The sequence below is a fragment of the Vigna angularis genome, chromosome 9 (assembly GCF_016808095.1).
Source record: "Vigna angularis cultivar LongXiaoDou No.4 chromosome 9, ASM1680809v1, whole genome shotgun sequence".
Taxonomy (NCBI): Eukaryota; Viridiplantae; Streptophyta; class Magnoliopsida; order Fabales; family Fabaceae; genus Vigna; species Vigna angularis.
This window is the reverse complement of record NC_068978.1, coordinates 5,067,317-5,090,542: the sequence shown is the minus strand read 5'-3', so window position 1 is coordinate 5,090,542 and position 23,226 is coordinate 5,067,317. Positions and strand designations below refer to the sequence as shown.

Below are 23,226 nucleotides of genomic sequence, written 5' to 3'. Positions count from 1 at the left end.
AGACGGAACAACATGAGTGAGTCATAATAAAGGTTCAAAGAATATGACGTGACCGAGACTCACGTACCTGCTGAGTGTGAGAAGAATATAAATAATCGTATGTTTTTGCTCATGCAAGTAATGTTTAACTGAAGAGATTAGAAGAAAACAATGAAAGGAAAGAGGGTTGTACAATTTGCTAAGAGAAGGCAATGCTAAAATACGAAATTTTACATATTACTATGACGGGACAGTCCATTAAAAGCTATTCAAATGGTTTAGGCAATTCTTTCAACATCAACACAAGGTCCCAAGTGAGGTAGGCCACCACATAGGACTTACTTTTTTATCTTGAGAAAAGTATGAAAAACGAATGATAAACTAAGACATTAAATCGTTCTGAGTTTCCTAGCAAGAAAAAGTACTCGCTTCTCTATTCCTCCTAAACATCAGATTCAGGTCACCCGCGGTAAATAAGTTTGTTCTTGGGGTCACATCAAAGGGTTAAACTAAAATTAACTCTAAAATCACAAAAGCCCAAATAAATGAAATGGAAGAAGTGAATGGGGATGATGATGATGATGATGATGAGCTAATGGGTCCGGTCATGTTTCTTCTCATTAAAGTAGCAACAAATCATCTCAACCACCTCCTAAGGTCACCGGTTGAAGAAGGAGAAACCTCACCACCACCAAGACTTTCAGTGCAGCAAGAGGAGTAATTTGACTGCCGCTCCAACCCAAAGTGTGATCCACTCACACTCTTGAAGCTTGGACTCCTCAAACTGTGCCCGTAATTTCCATAACTCACTCCCACGCTATAAGGGTCAGGAGCAGGAAAAGAAAGCCTTTTCTTTGCTGATCCAACCCTGTCCCTCTCTGGTGTCGACGGCCTCTGCCTCGGCGCGCTTTGTGACCGGATTCGAGCCTTTGCAGACTCCGTTGCCGCCATGTAATTCGGCAATGTAGCACCATTACTACTACTACTTCCAGTTCCCACAGCCCTTCCATTTTGGTACAAGTTTCCAGTGTAATGGTAATTTGACCTCAAGCTTGGTGTTTGGGAAGTGGGGTAGTTTCTGTCTTCTCTGATGCAACGAGGGCTTGCTGACCGGACTTGGATGGGTCTTGATTTGGAAGGAGAAGGGGTTGCAGGGGACTGGTGAAGGGATCCATTTTGGTGAGATCTGTGGAGTGGTGAACCAATGGAATGCCTTTGTGGTTGATGGTGGTTTGGGTTATATTGATAATTTGGATGTGATCTTCTGTAATTGGTTCCTAGATATGAATATGGCTGAGATGTGTCAATCTCCACAGTCTTGATTGGGTCTCTCTGATCAGTTGAAGCTCTTCCTCTGTTTTCCCATGGCTTTGTGGCCATCCACCGATCTAGCCATTTTGGTCTCTCTTCCAACTCATCTTCGTTTCCAATTGATGATGTCCTACCATTCCTCCAAATCTATGCATCACAATCAATCAACCATTCCAAGTCAAGGAAAGTTAATGCCATTTCAAGAATCAATTAAACACATTTCACAATCAGTCACCGAATCGAGTCAATGAAATTAATTCAATTTCAATAATCAATAAAAGCACTTTCCAATCAATTCCACCAAACAGAGTCAATGAAATTAATTCAATTTTCAGAACCTGTTGAGAAAAGGCGTGGGACAAGGTCTTGTCTCTCTTCAGTGCAGCTTCCTTCCTCTGCTGCAACATAGCCTTCACTTCTTCAACTGTGTGTGGACGTTCATCCCAGTCATCTGCAATGCTGCTCCCCTCTCTTGACTGACAAAACAACCACATCAAACAATTCAAACACAGAAACCCCCTTTTTCCAAACCTGCTTCATTAAGAATATAGAAATGAAGACTATTCCCTTGCTTTATGTAACCAAAAAATGTACTTTTTCCTTTCTAGTTTTTCAAACATAACTATTGATACTTTAAAACAAGAAGAAGTACATAAAGTTTGATCAATGACCACCAGTGATGGTTTAAACAAATACCCTCTCACTTACTACTGATTTCCTATCTGAAATATCCTGAAGATACCGAGAGTCCCAAACACTGGCGGTGTCACTGAAAGTGGATTTTCTGCTACCGTCAAGTGAAGACCTTATGCGCTGGTCAAGGACCCTTGCTTGAACTCTAACCAAAGCCTGCATGCATCTAAGAGTCATCTTTGCCTGCTTCCTAACATTGTGACCCCTAACCAAAGCTTGCAACTTCACCAACCCCTTTAGTGCACGAAGTGCTCTTCTGGCCTTCAAAGGAAAAAACAAAACTCATTCAGGTTAATTAATTGATTTACCATGGTAACTTCTGGTAAAACCTTAACAATTTTGCAATTCAGATCTGTTCAGGATACTCACCAGATACCCTCTGAAAGCTGTTTGGATCACAACAGCAGCATAATGCTCCCTTGCATGGCTAGCAGGTTTGTTCAACCTTGCCACCTCCACCGCAGCCTGAGCGGTCGCCATGGCAGCTTCTGCTGTGGCCACGGCCACCGCAAGTGCATGCTTCTGATCCTGGTCTGTCCTTGAAACCCCACCAGCTGCCGCCACATCATGCTTCAACTTTTGTTGAGTACTGTTGTTGTTGTTCACTCCTTCTTGACTCATGTGAGTCTTCCTGAAAATCCATCTTCTCTTTTCCCTTTTCTGCAAAATTAAAACAGAAGAGTGCTGAGTGCTCATTCTCATGATCTAAGAGCTGAGACTAAATTAATCTGTCAAGAAAGGAAACACTAAAAAAAACACAAAAGAACCTTTTCTTCGTCTTCTTCTTGATCACAGTCTTCTCTTCTTCTACCACTCCTTTTGTCACTGTCTTTGGTGGGAGATCTGAATGCCCTTTTGACAGCAGTTAACCACGAACTACCACTTCCCTTCTTCCCCATGTAAATCTATCTCAGAGACAGCGGCATTTACAGCTTGAACCACTAAAAACAGCCCTCAGAAAGAGCCAGAAAATAACTTGTAATGAGGAGTTAAAGACAGAAGAAAGGTTGAGGCTCGACTCAACCTCCTTTAACCTTGTCTGGAGAAAATAGACAGAAGAAAAAACAAGGAGAAGGCCAACACGACACTAATGGAGCTCTTGTTCAGTCTTTGTTATTAATTTTAACAAGTACACAACACAACACAGTTGAGCAATGCTACAGTAACATTGTCCTCCTCATGGTTCTGTCCTGAGTGAAATATCTTAGTCACCCCTGCTTTAAAATCCTTACAAAACTACATGTAACACACCATGATTCAATTACTCTTCATTTGATTTCAATATTGTGCTGAATATTTATTGACTTATTGACCAATGAAGCATAAAACAGATAAAAAAGATTATGCACAGACGTATTTGCATTTTTCTAGAGTTAAATTAAATTATATACTTTTAATTATAAAATAATGTTACAGACTGTCATAAGGTGTGCTTACATAAGCCTTGCGTTCCATGAATGACAATAAACTGTGTGCATGTTTTGTATCTAGTTTGACGGTTTAAATTGATTTTCAGATAACCTTGATTTTAAATTGAATTTTATTGCAATCTTACCTTGAATCTAAAATGAAGTTAAACATAAAATTTTGAAAAATATTTAACTTATGTTTATAAACTTTAGTTCAAACAAAAAATTAATATTTTTTTAAAAAACAATGGATTTTTTACAACTTCAAAATTAAATAAAAAAACAAAGTCCATCATTGAAATAAATTAAATATATTCAAATAACAATATAAATAATATATTTATAAGTTTATAATTTATTTATTAAATATAAATAAAACCATATGCACATGTATACTTTTTAACAATATAAATAATGTATTTATAAATTTATGATTCATTTTATTAGATATTAATATGTATTTACTTTTTTCTGCAATAACCAAAATTATAAAAATTATAAAAATAAATAAAAATTATTTTATAATAAAATTATTTTTTATTTATTTTATAGATAATTTTTTATTTTGAATAGTCAATTTAATTTAAAAGTAGTTAGTTAAATTTAAAAGATATCAAAATAAAAAATATGTTTCAAAAGATAAAATTGATAAATTAATTATTTTAGTTTAAAAATATTACTAGAATGTAAAGTTAAAAAAAATGTATACATAAATACATGAAAATAGATTTGATTTTATAATGACATAACACGTTTCTATGATAAAATTAGGTTAAATTAAAGATTACGACTTCAATTAAACCGATTTATTTTGGTTTAAACTGTAATATTAAATATCAATTCATTTTGTAAAATAATTACTATGTATTAAAAATATAAGTAGTATTACTTTTAAAAATATATGTGCAAAATTTATATTTATTTATATATTCAATAATTATATTTAACTTATTAATGTGACAGAAGAATTTTAAAATACATATTTATTTTTTATTAAATAGATGAAAATTGTATGATAATAGGTCAAACTCAAACTAAATTCAAATTTTTTAACTTATTTAAAAAAATATGATGAGAACAACTTAATAAAAGATGTTATGTTACTCATATTTATCCAAAACTTTCTAAAAGCGTGATTTTATGAGTTCCCGTTCACTTATATATTATTTAACAACCCAATTTATAATATATATGTTACTCACTTTTAAACCCTAACAAAAATGACAAAAAAGAAAATATAACATTAGCTTAAATTAAACATTAACTTTTACCACTTCATTCTCATATGAGAAATCTTGTGAATAAATTACTTAAATTACAAAACTCATACAATTAAGATGAAGTGAATGTTCCTAAGAATATTCTATGTGAATAGTTTGTATAAGTAATCCTAACTTATGTGTATTCTTATAAGTTTTTCAATAAGTCAATTTCTCAATATTAAAATGATTTATATATAAAACGACAACTCTTGTTTTACAAGTTATATTAAAAAAGTAAAATTTAAATTAATCTAATTTTTATTAAATAAGTTTAGTAAAATGAAATTCGTTTCTATTCATTTATATTTGGTTATTTCGGGTGTGGTTTAATCTAAATCTCCAATAGTTTAAGTTATGACTAATTTAAAATATAAGATTTGAAAGTTTATTTAATTTTAATATTGGCTGGATAAGGAGTGCAATGTGAATTTTATTGACCAATGAGAAGAAGAAAATAAATAATGAGTAAAAATATAGATAAAGATTATGTTGAGTGGCACATGGTTACCTAATTGAATTATTTAAAGGCAGCGAAAAACAGGGTGTACGTGTGAGAGAGGCAGCATATAAAGAATATTAATTTGAAAGAAGATTAATATAAAGTTATGGATTTTTGTGGCAAAGGTGGAAGTGTCAGAAGCTACATTAAGCTTTATAATGTTAATGAATAATAATTGAAGATAGTAGAATAAAGCAATACAAGGGTGGGGAAGAGAGAAGCCAAAAGTGGCTTTTTCTATAATGGAATGAGAAAAAGTGAGTATTTCTTTTTGGGACTAAATAATTAGGTTAAAAAATGAGGTGTCTCATGGTGTCACGTGGTGTGATCAGATGGGGGATGGACCATGGTGGATTCTCATAGGAACCTGCATCATCATGTGTCCTTACTTGGTAAAAATAATTTGGATCTTTTGCAGCAAAATCAGATGACACAAATATCAATGAAACTATTGTCTTAATCCTTAACCAAACTTCATCATGCTTCCACTTTTACTTCCTTCTTCACTCTCCAGAGCAGTCAAACTCTTCTAGATTCTCTACATCATCAATCTCTATTCAGCCAACCTTTTTATATATATTTTCTATATTTTCTTTATTTTCAGTTTGATGAAATAAAATAATGAAGATTCAGAGACAAGAACAACATTGTATGAAGTTTTTTTCCCAGCATGCACTTGACTAGATTAGTTTGTTTTCTTATGTTGTGCATATGCGTACTTTTTAACATGTGTTGTGGAGTGAGGCAGAGGAAGGAACACTCAAAATTCTATTGCTTTCAAGGGATGAAGTCATTTGTCAAGCATTTATGGCTCCAAAATAGTTTCCTATCTGAGAAGCAAGATGTTACCATCAAATATTAATCCTCAATAATATATTGTAAAAAATTCATTAAAGAATCTAAATTCTTGACTGTACAAACAACTAAATGTTATATTGATTTAATATTGTGGGACATTATTTTGGCATATCATTAACTTTTCCATAATTACTTCAGCCCCTTATATTTAAATGAAATGATAAAGATGTCACATATATATGGCCTTTAGAGCTATTGGGCAGTGGTTATATTAGTGAATAGATAAAAAAAATTAGTGTTTTTCTACGAGAAAAAAACAAATAAAAATAATGTTGTTTTATCAAGTTATTAAGCATTGAATTTGGAAATTATATATATTTGTAAAATTAGTGTGTATTTGTTTTAAGTTGATATAACGTATAGATATAAAAAATTGATATTTTAAAAGTAACAGCGCTTAAAAAAAATTAATAAGATTCGATTATTTTAAATCAAAAGATTTTAATATAAATAGTGTTGTTTGAACAAGTTTTATTATTTTAAAATTAGTGCTGTCAAAATTGATTGTAACCCGTGAGTCAACTAGTCTCATCACGGATTTGAGTTGAGTTAGGTTTGAAAAAAAAATGTAATTTTTTTATGCAGACTAATTTTTAACTCGGCTCACTCGGATTGAACCCATGGTGAGTCGGGTTGGCTCACCAACCCATCTAATTAAATTAAATTATTTATTATTTTGTGTTTCAATATTATTAGTTACCATTTTTTTTATTATATTGTAAATGGTGATAAATAAGATGTTTCAAGAGGAAAAAATATTATAGATTTATCTATTCAAGATTATAATGGTTATAAATGGACAAATGATACAAAAATTATCAATATTAAAAACTTATTTGTTCGTCTTTTGTACATATTTTTTTATTACGCTTGTATTTGTATGATACTTTTTTATTTTATTTTGAATTGTCTTTCGAGTTTAACATCATTTTAATGTGAAATTTATTTAAATTTGAATTAAAAAAATTGAATTTTTTTATTTTAACAAAAACTTATAATTAAATGAGCCAATGAGCCAACTCGTTTAACCCACCAACTTGTGGTGGGTCAGGCCGGGTTCGAATTTTTTCAGGTCGTTAAGTGAGCCGGGTTGGGTTAGCTCACTAAGTGACCAACCCGTGATGGGTCTGTCCGGATCGAGCCGAGTTACCCGTTTTGACAACTCTATTTAAAATACATAATTTCTCTATAAATCACTTTTTTAGAATTGTTATACTTTTTTCTAAGAGTTTTTTTTTACTTGTGTAATTAAAGAATCGAAACCATAAAATTGATCTAACAACGAGTTCTTCAATTTGGATCCATTAGTTTCTCTGTGTGCATAAGACGAGCTTTAACCCCTTTTTTCTTGATTTATTTCTATTTTGCGATTGCATGAGTCTTCTTTCACTTGCATGTGTCTTTTTAATCATTAGTATGAATCTTTGTTGATAAATGATCATAACATTATGTCTTGATCATTATTGTGTTTTTCTTAAGTATATGTAGAGTATCTTGTGGAGCTAAAGGTGTTTTGGGTGTCTAAAAGTTTGTTAAGCAGTTTTAACAGGTAAGGAAAGTTAGTCTTGATTTGTGGGCATAGGTTTTATCAAATTGATATTTTGCATGTTGATGATTGATTTCATTTTGAGGGTGGAATTTGGCTGTTATGTGATCTAAATTGGGTGAAATAGGGTTATTTGATTTGTATGGTTTGGAGGATTGTTTCTTAATTAAGTTTTTTATTGATTTTGTTTTGATTGAGAAAATTTAGAATCTGAACAATTGAGCAAATTGGTACAAGGTCCCATGTTTTAAAACTAATTTGAACCAATGTACTGAGAAAAGAGTATCAATTTGAGTAGTTGAATAGGTCCAAGTTCTTTCAAAATCACAAAAATGCATCTGCCGGTATCTAAGAGATAGTATAACGACGTTGAACGCTAACCTCGTTGTGCAGGTTTGGAAGAATTTTAGCTTCGGTCTATTGAGTGCCAATTTGTATTGCTAAGCATCATGACTTTGTGAATGCTTTAACGCTGAGTGATAATAAGGCATCGTTGAGGGCCACTATTTATGAGAAGAATGGTGTTGAGTGTCAATTTTTGCAAGAGGTTTGGTGGTGAGTGTTGTCGTTGAGCGCTAGTTCGTATGTTGACCTTGTTTCTTCTATGGTTGTTTGAAATAGATTTATGATAGAACATATGTACGATGATTGTGTTTAAGGAATTTCAAGGAGAAATTATTTGTCGTGGTAACCTTAGTGTATGCATTGACATAAAATGCTAGTAAAGAGGTATCATGATACTCTAATAATCATTCATACTCATGTAAAGTATAATATGTTATGTGATGAGAGTCGTAGGAGGTCCTAGTCATTAGACTTTGTTTGGTCTTAGGCGCGAATGAGATTAACCTCGTGAGTAGTAGGGTGATAACCCCTTTGTTTATAGCTATATAAAGTATTCCGATGTCAAGGATATATATTTGGATAATTGAGTTTAGAATCATCTTTGTATTCATATGCATTCTTTGTATTTTATCCATGTTTTAATTTATATATATATAATATATATATATATATATATATATATATATATATATATCATAATATATATATATATATATATATATATATATATATTATATATATATATCATATATTATATATATATATATATATATTATATATATATATAATATGATATACTAACTTACTCTTTTATGCTTTGTGTTTCTTATGTTTGTTTTTCACTTTTTTTTTTTTAATCACCTTATTGGTATGAACAGATAAATATACAGATTTAAAGATACCTTAGAAAGATTTGTTAAAACGTTAATAATTGTTTGCCTTTGTATAAAATTTTGTTGGTTTAATATACTTATATAAATATCATACTTTTATAGTTTCGTAAGATTGAATTAATATACTTTATACTATGATGATTTTGAATAGTATAAATTATATGTCAGTAATTTATTTTATAATTATTAAACAATTATATCATATATTAATAAATTTAATATCAATAAAATATAGTACTAAATTAAAAATAAATATAATTAATTTTACGATTATAGAGAATTTTATCAATACGTGAGTTACTGAGCTAATGACATTTTTGTGTGAACCTCAGTTGAATTTTATTATTATTATTTTTTAAATTGATGACAACAAAAAAATTGAGATGGAAAAAGAGAATATGCAAGAATTTTGAAGTATTATTATTTTAATAAAATTTGAAATCTTCAGTATTATCTAATCCGAATATTTTCATAAACTTCTAATTTTTTTTAGTGAAATAACATATTTTAATATATAACATTTTAAATCTTTTAAAAATATAAATTATTTTTCTAAAAAGTTATCACTAATAAACATTAATATCTTGAAAAATTATCCACTTGTGACAAAGAAAAGGATAAAAAATTCATTAATTATAAACATTCTTGACACGTTAATTATAAAATTAACAATTAAGCTTAGTTTATTGTATTTTAAAAATACCGCCATGGACCTGCTGTACATGAGTAAATAACTTCAAAATTGTGGGAAAAAAAATAGAGAAAAATATGAATGAAAAAATTAGCTGACAAGTGACATGGTGACTGAAGAAAAATAATTATAGTCATCAGTTTTCAATAATGTCATAATTTTAAAGAAATAAAAAAATTATTTTATTATTTTGGTTTTTTTTCATTGGTGGGTCAGTTGACCCACACCATGTTTGTGGCAGTGAACAGTGGGCCTTGCTTACATCAGTTTTCTGGATATTTCTACCTGTACCTCCATACGTTCTTTCTGCACCTCTATAAGCAAAGTGAAAAGTCAAATTTGTTCTCATCTTCTTCTCTCTCCTTTATACTTTCCTCCACCTTTATGCTATCTTCTTCTTTCATCTCATCTTCTTCTTCCACCTCCATTTCCATTCCATCTTCTTCCACCTTCATCTCTACCTTCACTTCCCTATATTCTCCTCAAAATGACATCCTTTGGCATTCAAAAAATTTCACCCAAACCTTTGGCATCCCATAAAAATCACATGTGGAACTGCAAACATTCAAATGAAAGTAAGTTCGAGGACAAGAGAGACAACAAACAAATGTCCATTAAAACAAATGTAAAGGTCGCCCAAGTATGAAATGTAAGGAAGAATATGAGAAAGAATATGAGAATAGGAGATGAAAGACTGGAATGTAAGTTCAAGATTCAATAATCCCTGTACTATTGCATAATTGTAATTTGCATTTTGGAGTGCACAATGTAATTTGTGTATTAGATTAATTATTTAAATTTACTTTATAGGTAGTATAATCTAGAAGAAAAGTTTGTAGTACAAATTAATTGCACAATTAAAAATATAATTTGTATTATGAAATTGTTTTTCAAATTTACGTTACAGATTATATAATTTAAAATATAATTTTGTGTTATAGATTGTATCAATTTATAATGTAATTTGTATTTTAAATTATTTTTCAAATTTGTATAGTGAATTATATAATTTATAATATAAATTTATATTTCAAATTTTATAATTCAAAATATTTAGTGATTGTACAGTTCAAAACTGTAATTACAGATTGAAATTTTAGGTGCAGGAAGAAAACATGAGTTGAAGAAAGGAATTCCCTGGTTTTCTTCAAAACTAATTGCTACAATATAAGGCCTGAAGGCCTCACAACAACATTTTTTAAAACAAAAATGCATCTATGGATTTAAAGAAACAGAAGAATAGAAGGATATTTGAAGAAGAATATTGCCTTAACAAGATTCGCTATAAATTATTAATTTATCTACATTTTTTTATTTTTTATTACTCTGAATAGGAATTCATTTTAACTTTTAAATTGTTTAAATACTTCAACTTTTAATAAACATAAATGAATTATCAATAAACATAATATTTATTTCTCATAAACTTTACTTTCTTTTCCTAATCCTAAACGACTAGTTTTAAAATAAAAATTTAGAGTGACAGTGGACCCTTAAATTCAGTAGATAGTGGAACATCTTCGCAAACACTCATTCTCTTCAACCTTTTGAGTTTCAGTTTTCTCCTCCTTCTCTTTAAACTTCTTCTCCTTCTCTCTACAAAGTCTTATCTTTCTCTTCTTCCGATCATCATTCAGGCAGCACCTAAGTATTCTGGGTGTCAAGCTCTCTCTTCTAAGCCTATCAAGTTGGTGTTTTGGAGTTGGTAAGTTAAACCCTTCGTCCTCTTAAGATTTATGCATTTTCTGTTACATGCAAGCACTGTTCAGCTTGCATGTGTTCATCAAATTCTCCCTCTGAATCTATCTTCTGTCTTTGGATCTATGATTGGTTTATTTTCACCAATCAGCAGTTGTTGGAGGTTATAGAAGCTACTGGCAGTGTAGGCAATACGGTGGAAGCATAAAAATTTTCTAGGTTTCGAGGTAAGGGAAGCTAGTAATTTAATTACGTTTTATGTGTGTGTGTTTGGAATCTATGTTTGAGTGGTTGCATATATGAACAATTGTATGTTTGATTGAATGGTATGAAATATTCTGTGTTTGAACGAAACATGTGAAGTGGTTGATGGGTTCTGCAAGTTTTGTAGAAAATCTTGCGATCGGTATAGAACGATTGGTTTGGTATCAGGTTTAAACAAGTATTCAGCTTCGTAGTGATAATCTGGTTAAGTGTGGTATTGACGTTCGATTTTTAAAGGCATTCGTTTTAATCTCGACAGTTTTAGGATAGGTATTATCTTTTAATAATAGTTATAATAGGTTAACACTCGTTCTTAGTAGTATTCAGTTTGTATTGGTGATCGGTCTCTTAAGAGTTTACTTTGAGGATCCCTAGTTGATAATCAATTCGTCTTGTATTGATATTTAGGAAATATAGTAATTGGTCCAAACATAATAATTGAATGTAAACAGCGTTCAATCACATATTGATCTTTGTAGTGCTCGGTCTTATACTAAGCGCTCGACCTTAGTAGTGTTCAGGCTGATACTAAGCGCTCAACCTCAGTAGTGCTCAGCCTTATACTAAGTGCTCGATCTCAGTAGTGCTTAGTTTTATACTAAGCGCTCGACCTCAGTAGTGCTTAGTCTTATACTAAGCGCTCGACCTCAGTAGTTCTCAATCGTATACTAAGAGTTCGATCTCAGTAGTGCTCAGTCTTATACTAAGCGCTCGATCTCAGTAGTGCTCGTTATTGTACTAACACTCGGTATGTATTGGGTTAGGTCTAAATTCTAAGTGTTAGGCCTAAGCTGATAGTGTTCAGCTAAAGCAAATAGTGATCAGTTTAAGGTGATAGTATTTGGTTGTTTTAGTGTTCGATCTAAAATCGTGTTTGACTCATGCTTGGGTTTTGTTCTTTAAATGACCGCTCGGTCATGATCTTATGGGTAGTAATTTTACGTCCGATCTTGTTTATTAAGACTTGTAGATCGTTCTGTTCGATCGTTCTCATGGGGTGGTGTTGTTTTACGGTTGTTTGGAATTATATAAGTGAAGAAGTATGATGACATTATGATATGTTGTAAATGTTGGCAAAAATCAACTATGAAGTTTTGATGATGAACAGAGTTGCACAAGTCAAGACAAATTGAAGATTTATGTATTTTTATAAAGCTTTTGTAATAATCAAAGTTGATGAAGTAGTACTCACAAATGTATTAGGACTGATTATTGTAATTTACATTTAAATGCTGTTGAGTTTCGTCCTCATTCTGTTTTAATCGATTAAACCTAGTTTTAATCGATTAAAACTGAGGCTGGCCCTGAAAACCCAAGTGCCACTGGAATAATTGATTAAAGTGTATAATAATCGATTAGCTAATCGATTAATCCTGAGAATAATCGATTAACACTGACCGTTGGGGATTTCAGATTTGAAAAACTAGCCGTTGTATTCATTTTAATCGATTAATACTTATGTTAATCGATTAAATGCGTTAGATGGCCCGTTTTCGAAGAATGGAAGGGTATTAGGCTGAGTCTATAAATTGGCTCACTTTTTCTCTCATAAACAACTCTTCCCTTGTGCTAAAGATCTCTGAATTCTTTGAGAACTCTGTGAATTTGCTGAAGCTAAGGAAACTCTTGTCTGCAAAGTCCTGAAGTGGTACTATGGTGATAGAGGAATAGCTTGTTCATCCTTGGTGTGTCTGAGGAAGTGTCTGGAAGAGATTCATCCTTCGTGAAGCATTCGAAGGAGGTGGTCATCCTTTGTGAAGATTTAAAGGAGGTGTAAGTTCATCTCTTGTGGTTTCAAGAGAGGTGGTAATTTCTAAACTATTACAAATTGTTTTTCTGTGTGACTAATATTTGTAACTGTTTTGTGATAGTGAAAAAGGTTTATCTTGTTTGAGATAAGCGACTGGACGTAGGATCCTAGTGATCTGAACCAGGATAAAATCACATGTGCAATTTTTCTCTTTCCCTTACTCTGTTATTAACATTCAATTATCTGCTTAGTAAGAAAGAATTAAGAGAAAAATATTAAAAAGGCAAAATAAAAGTATATAACCAATTCACCCCCCCTCCTCTTGGTTTGTTACCACGCTAATAATTTCGCTGCAGCGATTCTAACAGTAAATTGTATTATATGGATATGAAGGAATATTCCAGGGAGAAATATCTCGTAATTGGTTATTGAATGGTAAAGTATGAATGTGGTTATGCTTAGGTGACGTTTATCCTGATATTCTGTGATTACTCATTGTCAAGTAGAGAGGAGTAACTCATGCGTGAGAATGGCAGGAGGTCCTAGTCCATAAGGTGAACTTAAGCGAGGTATAACGGACTAACCTCGGGTGACAGCTGTTAAGTGCATCCTAGCTACTACACCATCCAGGTGCTAAAACGTCGTAGCTACACAAATTCATACAGTCCGGATAGTCAGAGTGAAGTGGTCGGTCATTGCATGTATTACCGTTCGGTTATTGTTGGAAATGTATGATTGGTTGTTGCATGATTGACCTATTGATCTTATCTTAGATTTGTGTGAATTATATGTTGTACAAGATTAATTAAATTACATAAGCTTACCCTACTTTTCTGTCTTGTCATGTTGTCCGTCCGATTATACTTCTTGTTGCAATGATCATCCTGTGGATGTGAGCAGAAGGGGGCGAGTGTTTGTTGGAAGAGGCTTTGGAAGAAGTGAACGTTAAAGCTGAACCATAGGACCGCTCAATCGTTAGAATTAGTTTTATTTTGTATAACCGTTATGTGTAAGCATAGTTTTGGAACCGTTCGGTTTAGTCTTTCGTTTTGTAAAATTTAAATTCTGTAGTATTGTTGTAAGGCCGTTCGGCCATAAACGTACTCCTTTTCTCTCAGAACTGTACTGTAATATTATTAATTGTAAGTATTCTATGATATGGTTTTACGCTATATTTTTGGGATGTTATAGACGGTATATAGTAACTTTAATTTGGCATAAATTTAAACTATTTATTTGCGAAAACCAAACCGATTTAACTTTATCAAAATTCTATAGTTAAGTTTTGTGTACTGAGATGGTTATATATTTTCATTTAAGAAAAAAAAATGATTTGGTCGATTAGTAATGGAAACACAAACTAGATCATTGTAAGTAATAATATAGAATGGTAAACTTTGAATATTGTTTGCTGATTCATAATTGATTAAAATAAATTCAAAAAAACCTAGAGTTTGTTTAGAATATTGGGAAGAAATATTAATTTATTAAATAAAGTAACTTTTATTTTTATTTTTAAAAAATAAATATATCACAAGTAAAATAAATTTGATGTCAATGATAAGAATGTTAAACTTATAATTTAAATACGGATGCAAAGTAGGTTAATATAATTTATTTTGATCTTGTTTACCGAAAATGAAATATGACATATAAAATAGGACTGAAACAAGTTAGTTTGTCATAATATACAAATTTTAAAATATTAAATAAATAATTGAAAAGTTGGTGGACTAATCCGCCAATCTCCCATCGTTTTTTATGAGTCAGGTGAAGACTTTTGATCCATTTTTTTTGATTGAGTAACTCATATATGTGTGTTAAAAATCTAAATGTAAGTTTAAGTTTTATTTGAATAAAAATGAAAAAGTTTAATATCATATAAAAAATCTCATAAATTTATTGTATTAAAATTTTGGGTTGAAAGTAATGTGAAGTGATTGAAAGATAATATACTGAGAGATCTATTTTTACACAGATATTATTTGAGAAAGATTATATATTTTTAAGTCTAATTCACATAAAGAATTGATACTATTTTTAACCTAAAATCTTGAGACATTGATGTTATGGATTTTTTTTTATAATATTTAACTTTGTTATCATTACCTAATGTGAGACTAGACACACACTTGAATTATTTCCAACAAGAGCGAATATTTTACATATGATATATTTCTCCTCAAGTGTAAGATGACCTTTACTTACACCATTGTTTATTTATGCAATTGTTGTTGCGGTTATGATGTTGTCAATCTCTCATTCAAGAGTGAGTTCCTTTAAATATGGTAAATCTCCTCTCAAATGTAACATGACATTTACTTATACCATTGTTGTCATGATTATGATATTGTTGTTGTAAATCTATCATCATGACAAACCATAAACTTTGCTATCACCGATAAATCTATTAGCTTAAATACCCTTGGTGAGTCTATTTTTTTTTTCTTTTGAGAGTATTTGATTAGAAAAAAAATTATATATACATCACTTTAATTCAATCTACGTAAAAGATTAACATCACTTTTAACCCAAACCTCGAAACATTGAGTTTATGGGTCTTTTTTCTTATATAATGTTTAATTTTATCATTTCTATCTAAAGTGAGACTTAGATTTATACTTAGATTATTTTCAACATGTATTCATGTAATGGACTTACTAAAGAGATTGTTAAAAATTCAAATATAGATTTAAACACAAAAATTGTTGACAATCTGCCTAATAAAATTTTAATTAATTAACTAATGTCTCTAATTAGACAAATTAAAATGATTTTTACATTTACATATTAAATTATTTTATTATAATTAATAATTATATTTAGTTTATAAATATCAATAATTTAACTCATAATGTATATAATCCTTCAATTAATATAATACATAAAATTAACCTTTATTTTTTATTTTAAAAAAAATTAACCCACATCCAACTCACCAGTTTAACATACTGAGCGAGAGATATTAAAATGAACTGACAAATTAAAATTCAACCTCCAAATTTGTCAAGTTGACATGTCTGTCCATGGACGAAAGCCTACTTTGCCATACTTCGTATTAAATTAATGTACTTATTCAACAATTATTCATAATTCGAAGGATTAGAGAGTTTTTCGATATGAATTCATGTTTTAAAAAGTGACAAGTATCGTGTGTTTTGGCTTGTTCTTTTTAGTTCAGAATCTAACTTTTCTCTTCTAACGTTAATGTGTCATTCGGCCTTAAATTAATCTTTCCTTCATCATCTATTAACTTGGAATTCGATGCTCTCTTTAATTACTTAAAAGTATTATTTAAAGCAGAAAATTACAATTATACCCTATAAAAGATAAATAAATTCCCAAAATCTAATGCTACAAAATTAATATTTTTGAAGACATTGAATTAAAAATTATAGTAAGTGACTTTAACTTTTCTAATACAATGCGAAAATAGACAAGGAAAGCATAAACTAGTATAATACTCATTATTTTTATACAAAACGATATGGCATTATATACATTAAAAATTAAAACCAAGGAGAAACTTAATTTGATAGCTGAACTAATATACTTGAATTTCTTTTATTGTGTTAAATTCTGTTTCGACAATACTTTCTTACTTAGTAAATGTTTCACTGTTTAATAGATAGAAAGGTATGAATTTGGCAAAAACAACCAAAGAAATTTATGTAAGAAATTTCAGGCATGAACTAAAATTCAAAAGTGGTGAACAAAAGTGATACCAATAACCCCATCTGCATATTATTAATAATATGCTTAAAAAAGTATTGAAAAGGTAACAACAACTATTGACAACACACATGAGAGTTCCTTTGGATTCCATATACGTTTGCAGAGTACAGAGAGTAAAAGACACTTAATTGATGTAAAAGAAGAATAATCTTTATCTAAAACAAAAGGAATGCGACGTGACAGCGAAAGATGAATGGTAAAATCATGATTATACGTGAAAAAGTGAGAAACAATAGAGGCTACGTTTTTCTTTTGGACTAATCCTATCTTGAAGAAATCATGAATGACAAGAAAAATAAAATACATGGTAGCTTATTGAGCCATCCGAGCTCAATGTAGTCTTCCTATTTGACCAGCCAATCAAAGGCTTCAAAAGATATAAAATGATCTTTTGAAACCATTTGCTGCAATGTAAACAAAAGGACTATGTCATTGGATGCTCCCATCACCCAAGACATAACAGTAATAATAACTTTGGTTGAATTACTCTAAAAGGTAGAATCCAAAGCTCAAATAGTTAGATTCTACCCAACGCTGAATACATGAATGATATGAATATGATCTTCACCTACTCCTACAACCTACTTAAAAAAATTTAAAACAAAGCCTATTCTCCTAAAACAAACATGTATGATGATGATGACTTTTGAGTTCTGTCATGATGAATATTCAGAAATGGTTAAGGTCGGTTAGGGGCACAAGCTTTATCTAACAAATGTCTTGTATTTTGAAATTTTGAATTCAGCTTTTGATGATGTGGTTTGGTTAGCCTTGCATGTTCTGTATCTTCGAAGATGTAGAATTTTGTTCAGAAGCTGCTTGTGAGGCTTGTGAACTACCAGCCACTGTTGCTGTCACACCAGTTGATGTTGTTGGTGTTATAGTTGTGGTAGCAGTTCCTGTTACTGAAACTGTCACATTTTAGCCATCAATGTTATGCTTATGACAGGATTGTTAGCAAAGATAAATAACAATGCCAACAAGAAATAATAAGTTTTTGGATTAGACATATCACCTGCAGTAGTAGTTGGCACTGATACTGAAGAAGGATATGACAATATCCCAGTGGAGCCATAAGGGTCAGGCAAAAATGGAAACTGTGCCATTTGAGGGTATTGAACCCCAAAACCATGAGCCTGAATACTCTGTGCATATTGACCATAAAAGGGATAAATATTATGGATCAACCCTACTGCACCAGAAGCTCCAGCAGATGGGTAGTAAGCTGAAAATTGTTGAACTCCATAGACATTATAGTAGTTCTGCAATAGTTTACACCTAAGAGTGTTCCATAATAATGCAGGAAAATGAATTCATGTAGTTGCTTGTAAAAACTTTATTATAATTAACACCTACCATAGGATACAAGTTGTCTTGTGAATATCCAGAATATCTGTCAGCAGATAGAATGGACATCAGAGAAAATGACAGAAAATTGACAGAAATGCATATCAAAATGACCATATCCTTAAAAGAAGTTCATGTTACCCGTAAGCTGAATAAGGAAATGAGTATTGCCTAGGGGGTTGATGGGAAAATGTAGCAGTAGATGAAGAACCATGATAAGCAGGTGGTGGAGGCCTGAACCGTCCTGAACCTACAATGTGAGTTTGCATTTCAAATCCTTTCTTCTCTTACAACACAGAATTCATTTTGCTTTACATTTACTAAATAACCAACCATTGAAGCTGGAACCTTTTTGATTAGTTAAATCTATCAAGATGAAATAATTAGGAAACTCAAACTTGTTTTTGCAAAAATTGCAGAGTGAAACTCAACAAAATAAATAGCTGCAGTTAAAGAACACCTAACCTGATATCTTTATGAAAAAAATGGTAAAGCATTATGAGAAAGAAAGGAAGAACAAATTAGATAAAGAAGAACGTAAGGAATGGACCATGCTGAAAAGTTGGTGGTCGGTTCTTGTTTGCACCAAGAGAAGCAAGATTGCAGTTAGCCCTTCTTCCATCAATAACTGGAGATGGGTTCTGACATGCTCTCATGGCTGCCTCAGGATCCTTAAATGTGACCTTGGGAAACAACAAACCATAGACTCATTGTTCAAGATCATGCAAGTACAACCATAAATGGAACAAACATGCAGATATAAACTATGCAAATATGTGAGTGAGAATCACAAAATCCAGAAGGTAAAAGGAAACGTACAAAGCCATAACCCTTGGATCTCCCAGTGTTCTTATCAGTGATCACAACAGCCTCCAAGATCTCTCCAAATTGCTCAAAATACCTCCTCATTGTGTCCCTCTGAGTCTCCCAAGCCAACCCTCCAACAAAGATTTTGGTAAAAGTTGTGTCATTATATTGCTCCTGGTTGTTACCACCTACCATCTGAGCTTGCTTTTGTTGAGACATTGCGGGAATATCAAATGCAGGAGTTTCCCAACAGAAGCAAGAAGCCAAAAATCCCAAACACAAAACCAGAAAAAGAACAAAACACAAAATCCAAAGACAATGAGAGGGTGAAAGGGGAGAAGAAAAGAAGAAGAAGAAACGGTTAATATTAAAGGTTGGCAAAGAAGTTGTTTCTTCAAAAACCCATCAATGAAAACACTCGTGCACTCATGATTCTATTCGTGCTAGTCCTTCTTAACTTTAAAGAATGGTTTTTGTTTTTTTTTCTGAGGCTATTATAGCCACTTTTCTACATTCACAGCAACAACACACTCCTCAGATTCCTCAACACTTACATCGCCCTTAACAGAAAAACATCATTGCTGTCGAAGGAGTGAAAAGAAAAAGAAACTTTCTTACAAGAAAACATTTACATGCCAAAGAAACTTAGTTGCTTGCTTGTTGGGCATGGAGAAGAAGAGAGAGTAACAATAATAATAATAAAAATAAGGAGACAAAAAAGCTGCTAGTGGGTGCCCACAACAGTAGTAGGGCACATAGGCTGTCTCCAATGAAATGTCAAAGACCAAAAGACCAATCTTTCTCGTTGTAACCCACTTTCTCTCTTCTTCTATATCCACACCAAACACAAAAAGTAATAACAAAAATAAATATTATAATATAAATAAGTTTGTGGTAATGTGGATTTTAGTCAAGCCATTTTGGTCTCTCTTCAACCTCATCTTCCTCACAAATTGATTGGCTCCAACCTGTCATCCAAATCCATGACATTGTGGTGCACCATTCAAAGGTCAATCTAATTAACCTTGGAATCTCAGAAATTAAATTGATGGGTGCTTAATTATTTTGTTGGTAGCAATTCATCTGGCGCAAATGCTGTTATATCAGTGCTCTTTATCCAAATGATTTCTCTGCTATAGTAGACAAAAAAGGAACATCAATTATGCTCCTTAATAACCTGGTCATGGTCCTCCCTTCTGAAATGCAAGGGAAAAGGAGAACAATGAGTCTGTATTTACCGCTATGTTGTTATAATGTAAAGTTAACAAAGTGTCCATAAAGGGGTACACAACATAACTCCACTGTTTGCAGTTTTTGATGGAAAGAAAAAGAAGGGGCATCTAATGGTGTGTGCTTTGATTCTCAAGTTCTTATCTTTGTCCTAAATTTTACCGGCCGGGGTAGTATACGGAATGTTTTGGAAGAACCTTTCTTTCTGTTTTGACAGTTATAATGGATGATGGTATCTATCAGGGATTCTTGTAAACGGTGTTCTGATAGAGAAATGTGTTGCTACTGTTCCTCCAAACTTCAAAGGAATGTGAGAGTTACTGAATTGTTAAACGTACTTTGTTGTGTGCAGTGAGAAGATGAGGAATGACAGAGACTCAGATTTTTCTTTTTAACTTACATAGTTATGTTAAGGATAATTGAACCTGTCTTGTTAGATTCACTTAGGTTTTTTAAAAGTTATATTATGATTTTTTAATGGATAACATAATATTAAATTTTCATTTTTGCTTATGATATAAATTTATTTCATTTATCCTTGTATGTGTATAACTCTCCTATTAAATATGTCCATGGTTAACTACCAGGGACAATATTTTTCAAACCGAATTGAACCAATTTAATACCTAGTGAAATTTCTGGGCTGGGCTCAAATTTTATCAGGCCACAAGCAGGTTGGCCCATGAAACAATATATATATATATATATATATATATTGAGTTGTTCCCTCCATCACCAACTGCTTCCTAGACCACCTCATACCTAATTTGTCATTGCTATAAAACGGATGTTAATATTTGTTTCACCTTCAACGGATGTTGACATCCGTGAACGGATATTGACATCCGTGAACGGATATTGACATCCGTGAACGGATATTGACATCCGTGAACGGATATTGACATCCGTGAACGGATATTGACATCCGTGAACGGATATTGACATCCGTGAACGGATATTGACATCTGTTTACATATTTTATATTTTAGTTTATAGTTTTTATTTAAAAAAAAAACTTCAACAGATGTGCCACATCCGTTAACGGATGTGCCACATCCGTTTAATAGATTTTTTAAAAATATTTTATTTACTATTTAAATAATAATATATAAATTAAATTAATAATAATTATTTTACTAAATAAAATAAAATTAATTTATAAATAATTAAGTATTAATTAAAAAAATAATAATATTTATATATTAATTTAAAATAAAAAAATTAAAAAACTAAAAGTTAAAAAAAAAAACTAATTTCACGGATGTCGCCACATATGTGGCAATCCGTTTAGTAGATTTATAACAAAAATTTTATTTATTATTTAAATAATAATATATAAATTAAATTAATAATAATTATTTTATTAAATAAAATAAAATTAATTTATAAATAATTAAGTAATAATTTTAAAATAATTAAATAATATTTATATATTAATTTAAAATACAAAAAATTAAAAAACTAAAAACTAAAAAAAAGAAAACAAATTCAACGGATGTTGCAACATCCGCACATCCGTTTTAATATATTTATAAAAAATATTTTAATTATTATTTAAATAATAATACATAAATTAAATTAATAATAATTATTTTATTAAATAAAATAAAATTAATTTATAAATAATTAAGTAATAATTTTAAAAAAATTAATTTATATATTAATTTAAAATACAATAAACTAAAAAACTAAAAATAAAAATAAAAAAAAAAAACTCAACGAATGTAGCACATTTGTTGAAAAAAAATTTCTTCAACGGATATTGACATCCGTTGAAGAAAAGAGGTGGGGTGTAGGATATTTTAAAATATAAAAGATAGTTTTGGAATTAAAAAAAATTGTGGTGGTGCAGGAAGCAAAGTGGGGTGGTGTAGGAAGTAACCCTCATATATATACACACGTGTGGGTGTGTTTTGCTACTTGTTACATCAATTAACTAAATATTTCTAATAATTGTAAATTAAATTATATACATTTTTAGATTTTTAGTCTACTAATAATAGATGAAGGTAATGTTTATCGTTTATACAACTCATTTAGTTGTAAATATTTAAAATAAACTTGGTCAAAAGTGTGGGGTTACAATAAATTTAAATGTGTAAGTTTTATGTAGATAATATGTTAGTAAGTTAATCTCTTAGTCATTTTTGTCAGTTTTGTCATTTTTTTTAGTATAATGATAAGGAGTTTGTTGTTGTTAATAGTCATTAGTTTGTCATAATTAACATTTAGTAAGACTTAGAGAAAAAGTCAAATATAAGTTTGTAAATTGTATTGTGCATGAATAACACAACAACATAAATAAACCAGCAAATTGTTATCAGCAAATTGGCACTAAAGCTAGAGAACTTGAGTGTTCTAAGAAGTTCGAGTGAGATGCTCAATTTTACAAACAACATGTCCCTGTCTAAGTTGATAGAAATTGTCAACTATGACAATTGGAGTCCTTAGGTGAAGACTTGTCTTGGTGTCCAAGATGATTGGAAGGTAGTTGAGGTTGGTTTTGTAGAATTAGAAAGCACAATTGGTTTTACCAATGACTAGAATAATACATTGAAAGGAGTGTGAATAAAGGACAAAGTAGTCTTATACATATTGTACTTTTGATAATTCCAACTTTAAGAAGATTGAAAGTATAATATCTTTAAAAGAAATGTGAAACATTTTGGAGAAATCATACAAGGGAATAACATAATGTAGCAGGTTCAACTTCAAACACTCAAAGGTGAACTAGAGTACATGAAGATGAAGGAGACTAAAGGAGTGTCCAAGTACATAACTTAGGTATAATTCATGGTGAACCAAGTCAGCAGAATGGAGAAACGTTTCTTGCTGCTCAATTTGTCTAAAAAATCTTAAGATTGTTAACTGACGTCTTTGAGAATGTGGTGTGCATAATTGAGAAGTTC

The 23,226-nt window shown here is 30.9% G+C and overlaps 2 protein-coding genes across 6 annotated transcripts; both read right to left on the bottom strand.

The window, feature by feature from the left end:
* Window positions 1-237: 237 nt before the first annotated feature.
* LOC108347726 (protein IQ-DOMAIN 17) lies at window positions 238-3,286 on the bottom strand. 2 transcript variants are annotated; one of them, XM_017587148.2, is made up of 5 exons: window positions 2,751-3,286; window positions 2,353-2,643; window positions 1,987-2,244; window positions 1,629-1,766; window positions 238-1,437 (listed from the first exon to the last, which is right to left on the bottom strand). In XM_017587148.2, exons 1-5 carry the CDS (start codon window positions 2,880-2,882, stop codon window positions 616-618), a joined length of 1,641 nt encoding a protein of 546 aa, XP_017442637.1. In that variant the 5' UTR covers window positions 2,883-3,286; the 3' UTR covers window positions 238-615. The 2 variants fall into 2 exon arrangements, with proteins under 2 accessions (XP_017442637.1, XP_017442639.1); XM_017587150.2 differs by having other exon boundaries at window positions 1,999-2,244.
* Window positions 3,287-17,110: 13,824 nt separating this feature from the next.
* On the bottom strand, window positions 17,111-19,872 carry LOC108346940 (uncharacterized). Of its 4 annotated transcripts, none has more exons than XM_017586011.2 (6): window positions 19,100-19,872; window positions 18,831-18,963; window positions 18,422-18,530; window positions 18,290-18,326; window positions 17,949-18,195; window positions 17,111-17,844 (listed from the first exon to the last, which is right to left on the bottom strand). In XM_017586011.2, exons 1-6 carry the CDS (start codon window positions 19,304-19,306, stop codon window positions 17,699-17,701), a joined length of 879 nt encoding a protein of 292 aa, XP_017441500.1. In that variant the 5' UTR covers window positions 19,307-19,872; the 3' UTR covers window positions 17,111-17,698. The 4 variants fall into 4 exon arrangements, with proteins under 4 accessions (XP_017441500.1, XP_017441502.1, XP_052724936.1 ...); XM_017586013.2 differs by having other exon boundaries at window positions 17,111-17,838; XM_052868976.1 differs by having other exon boundaries at window positions 17,111-17,832.
* Window positions 19,873-23,226: the final 3,354 nt, after the last annotated feature.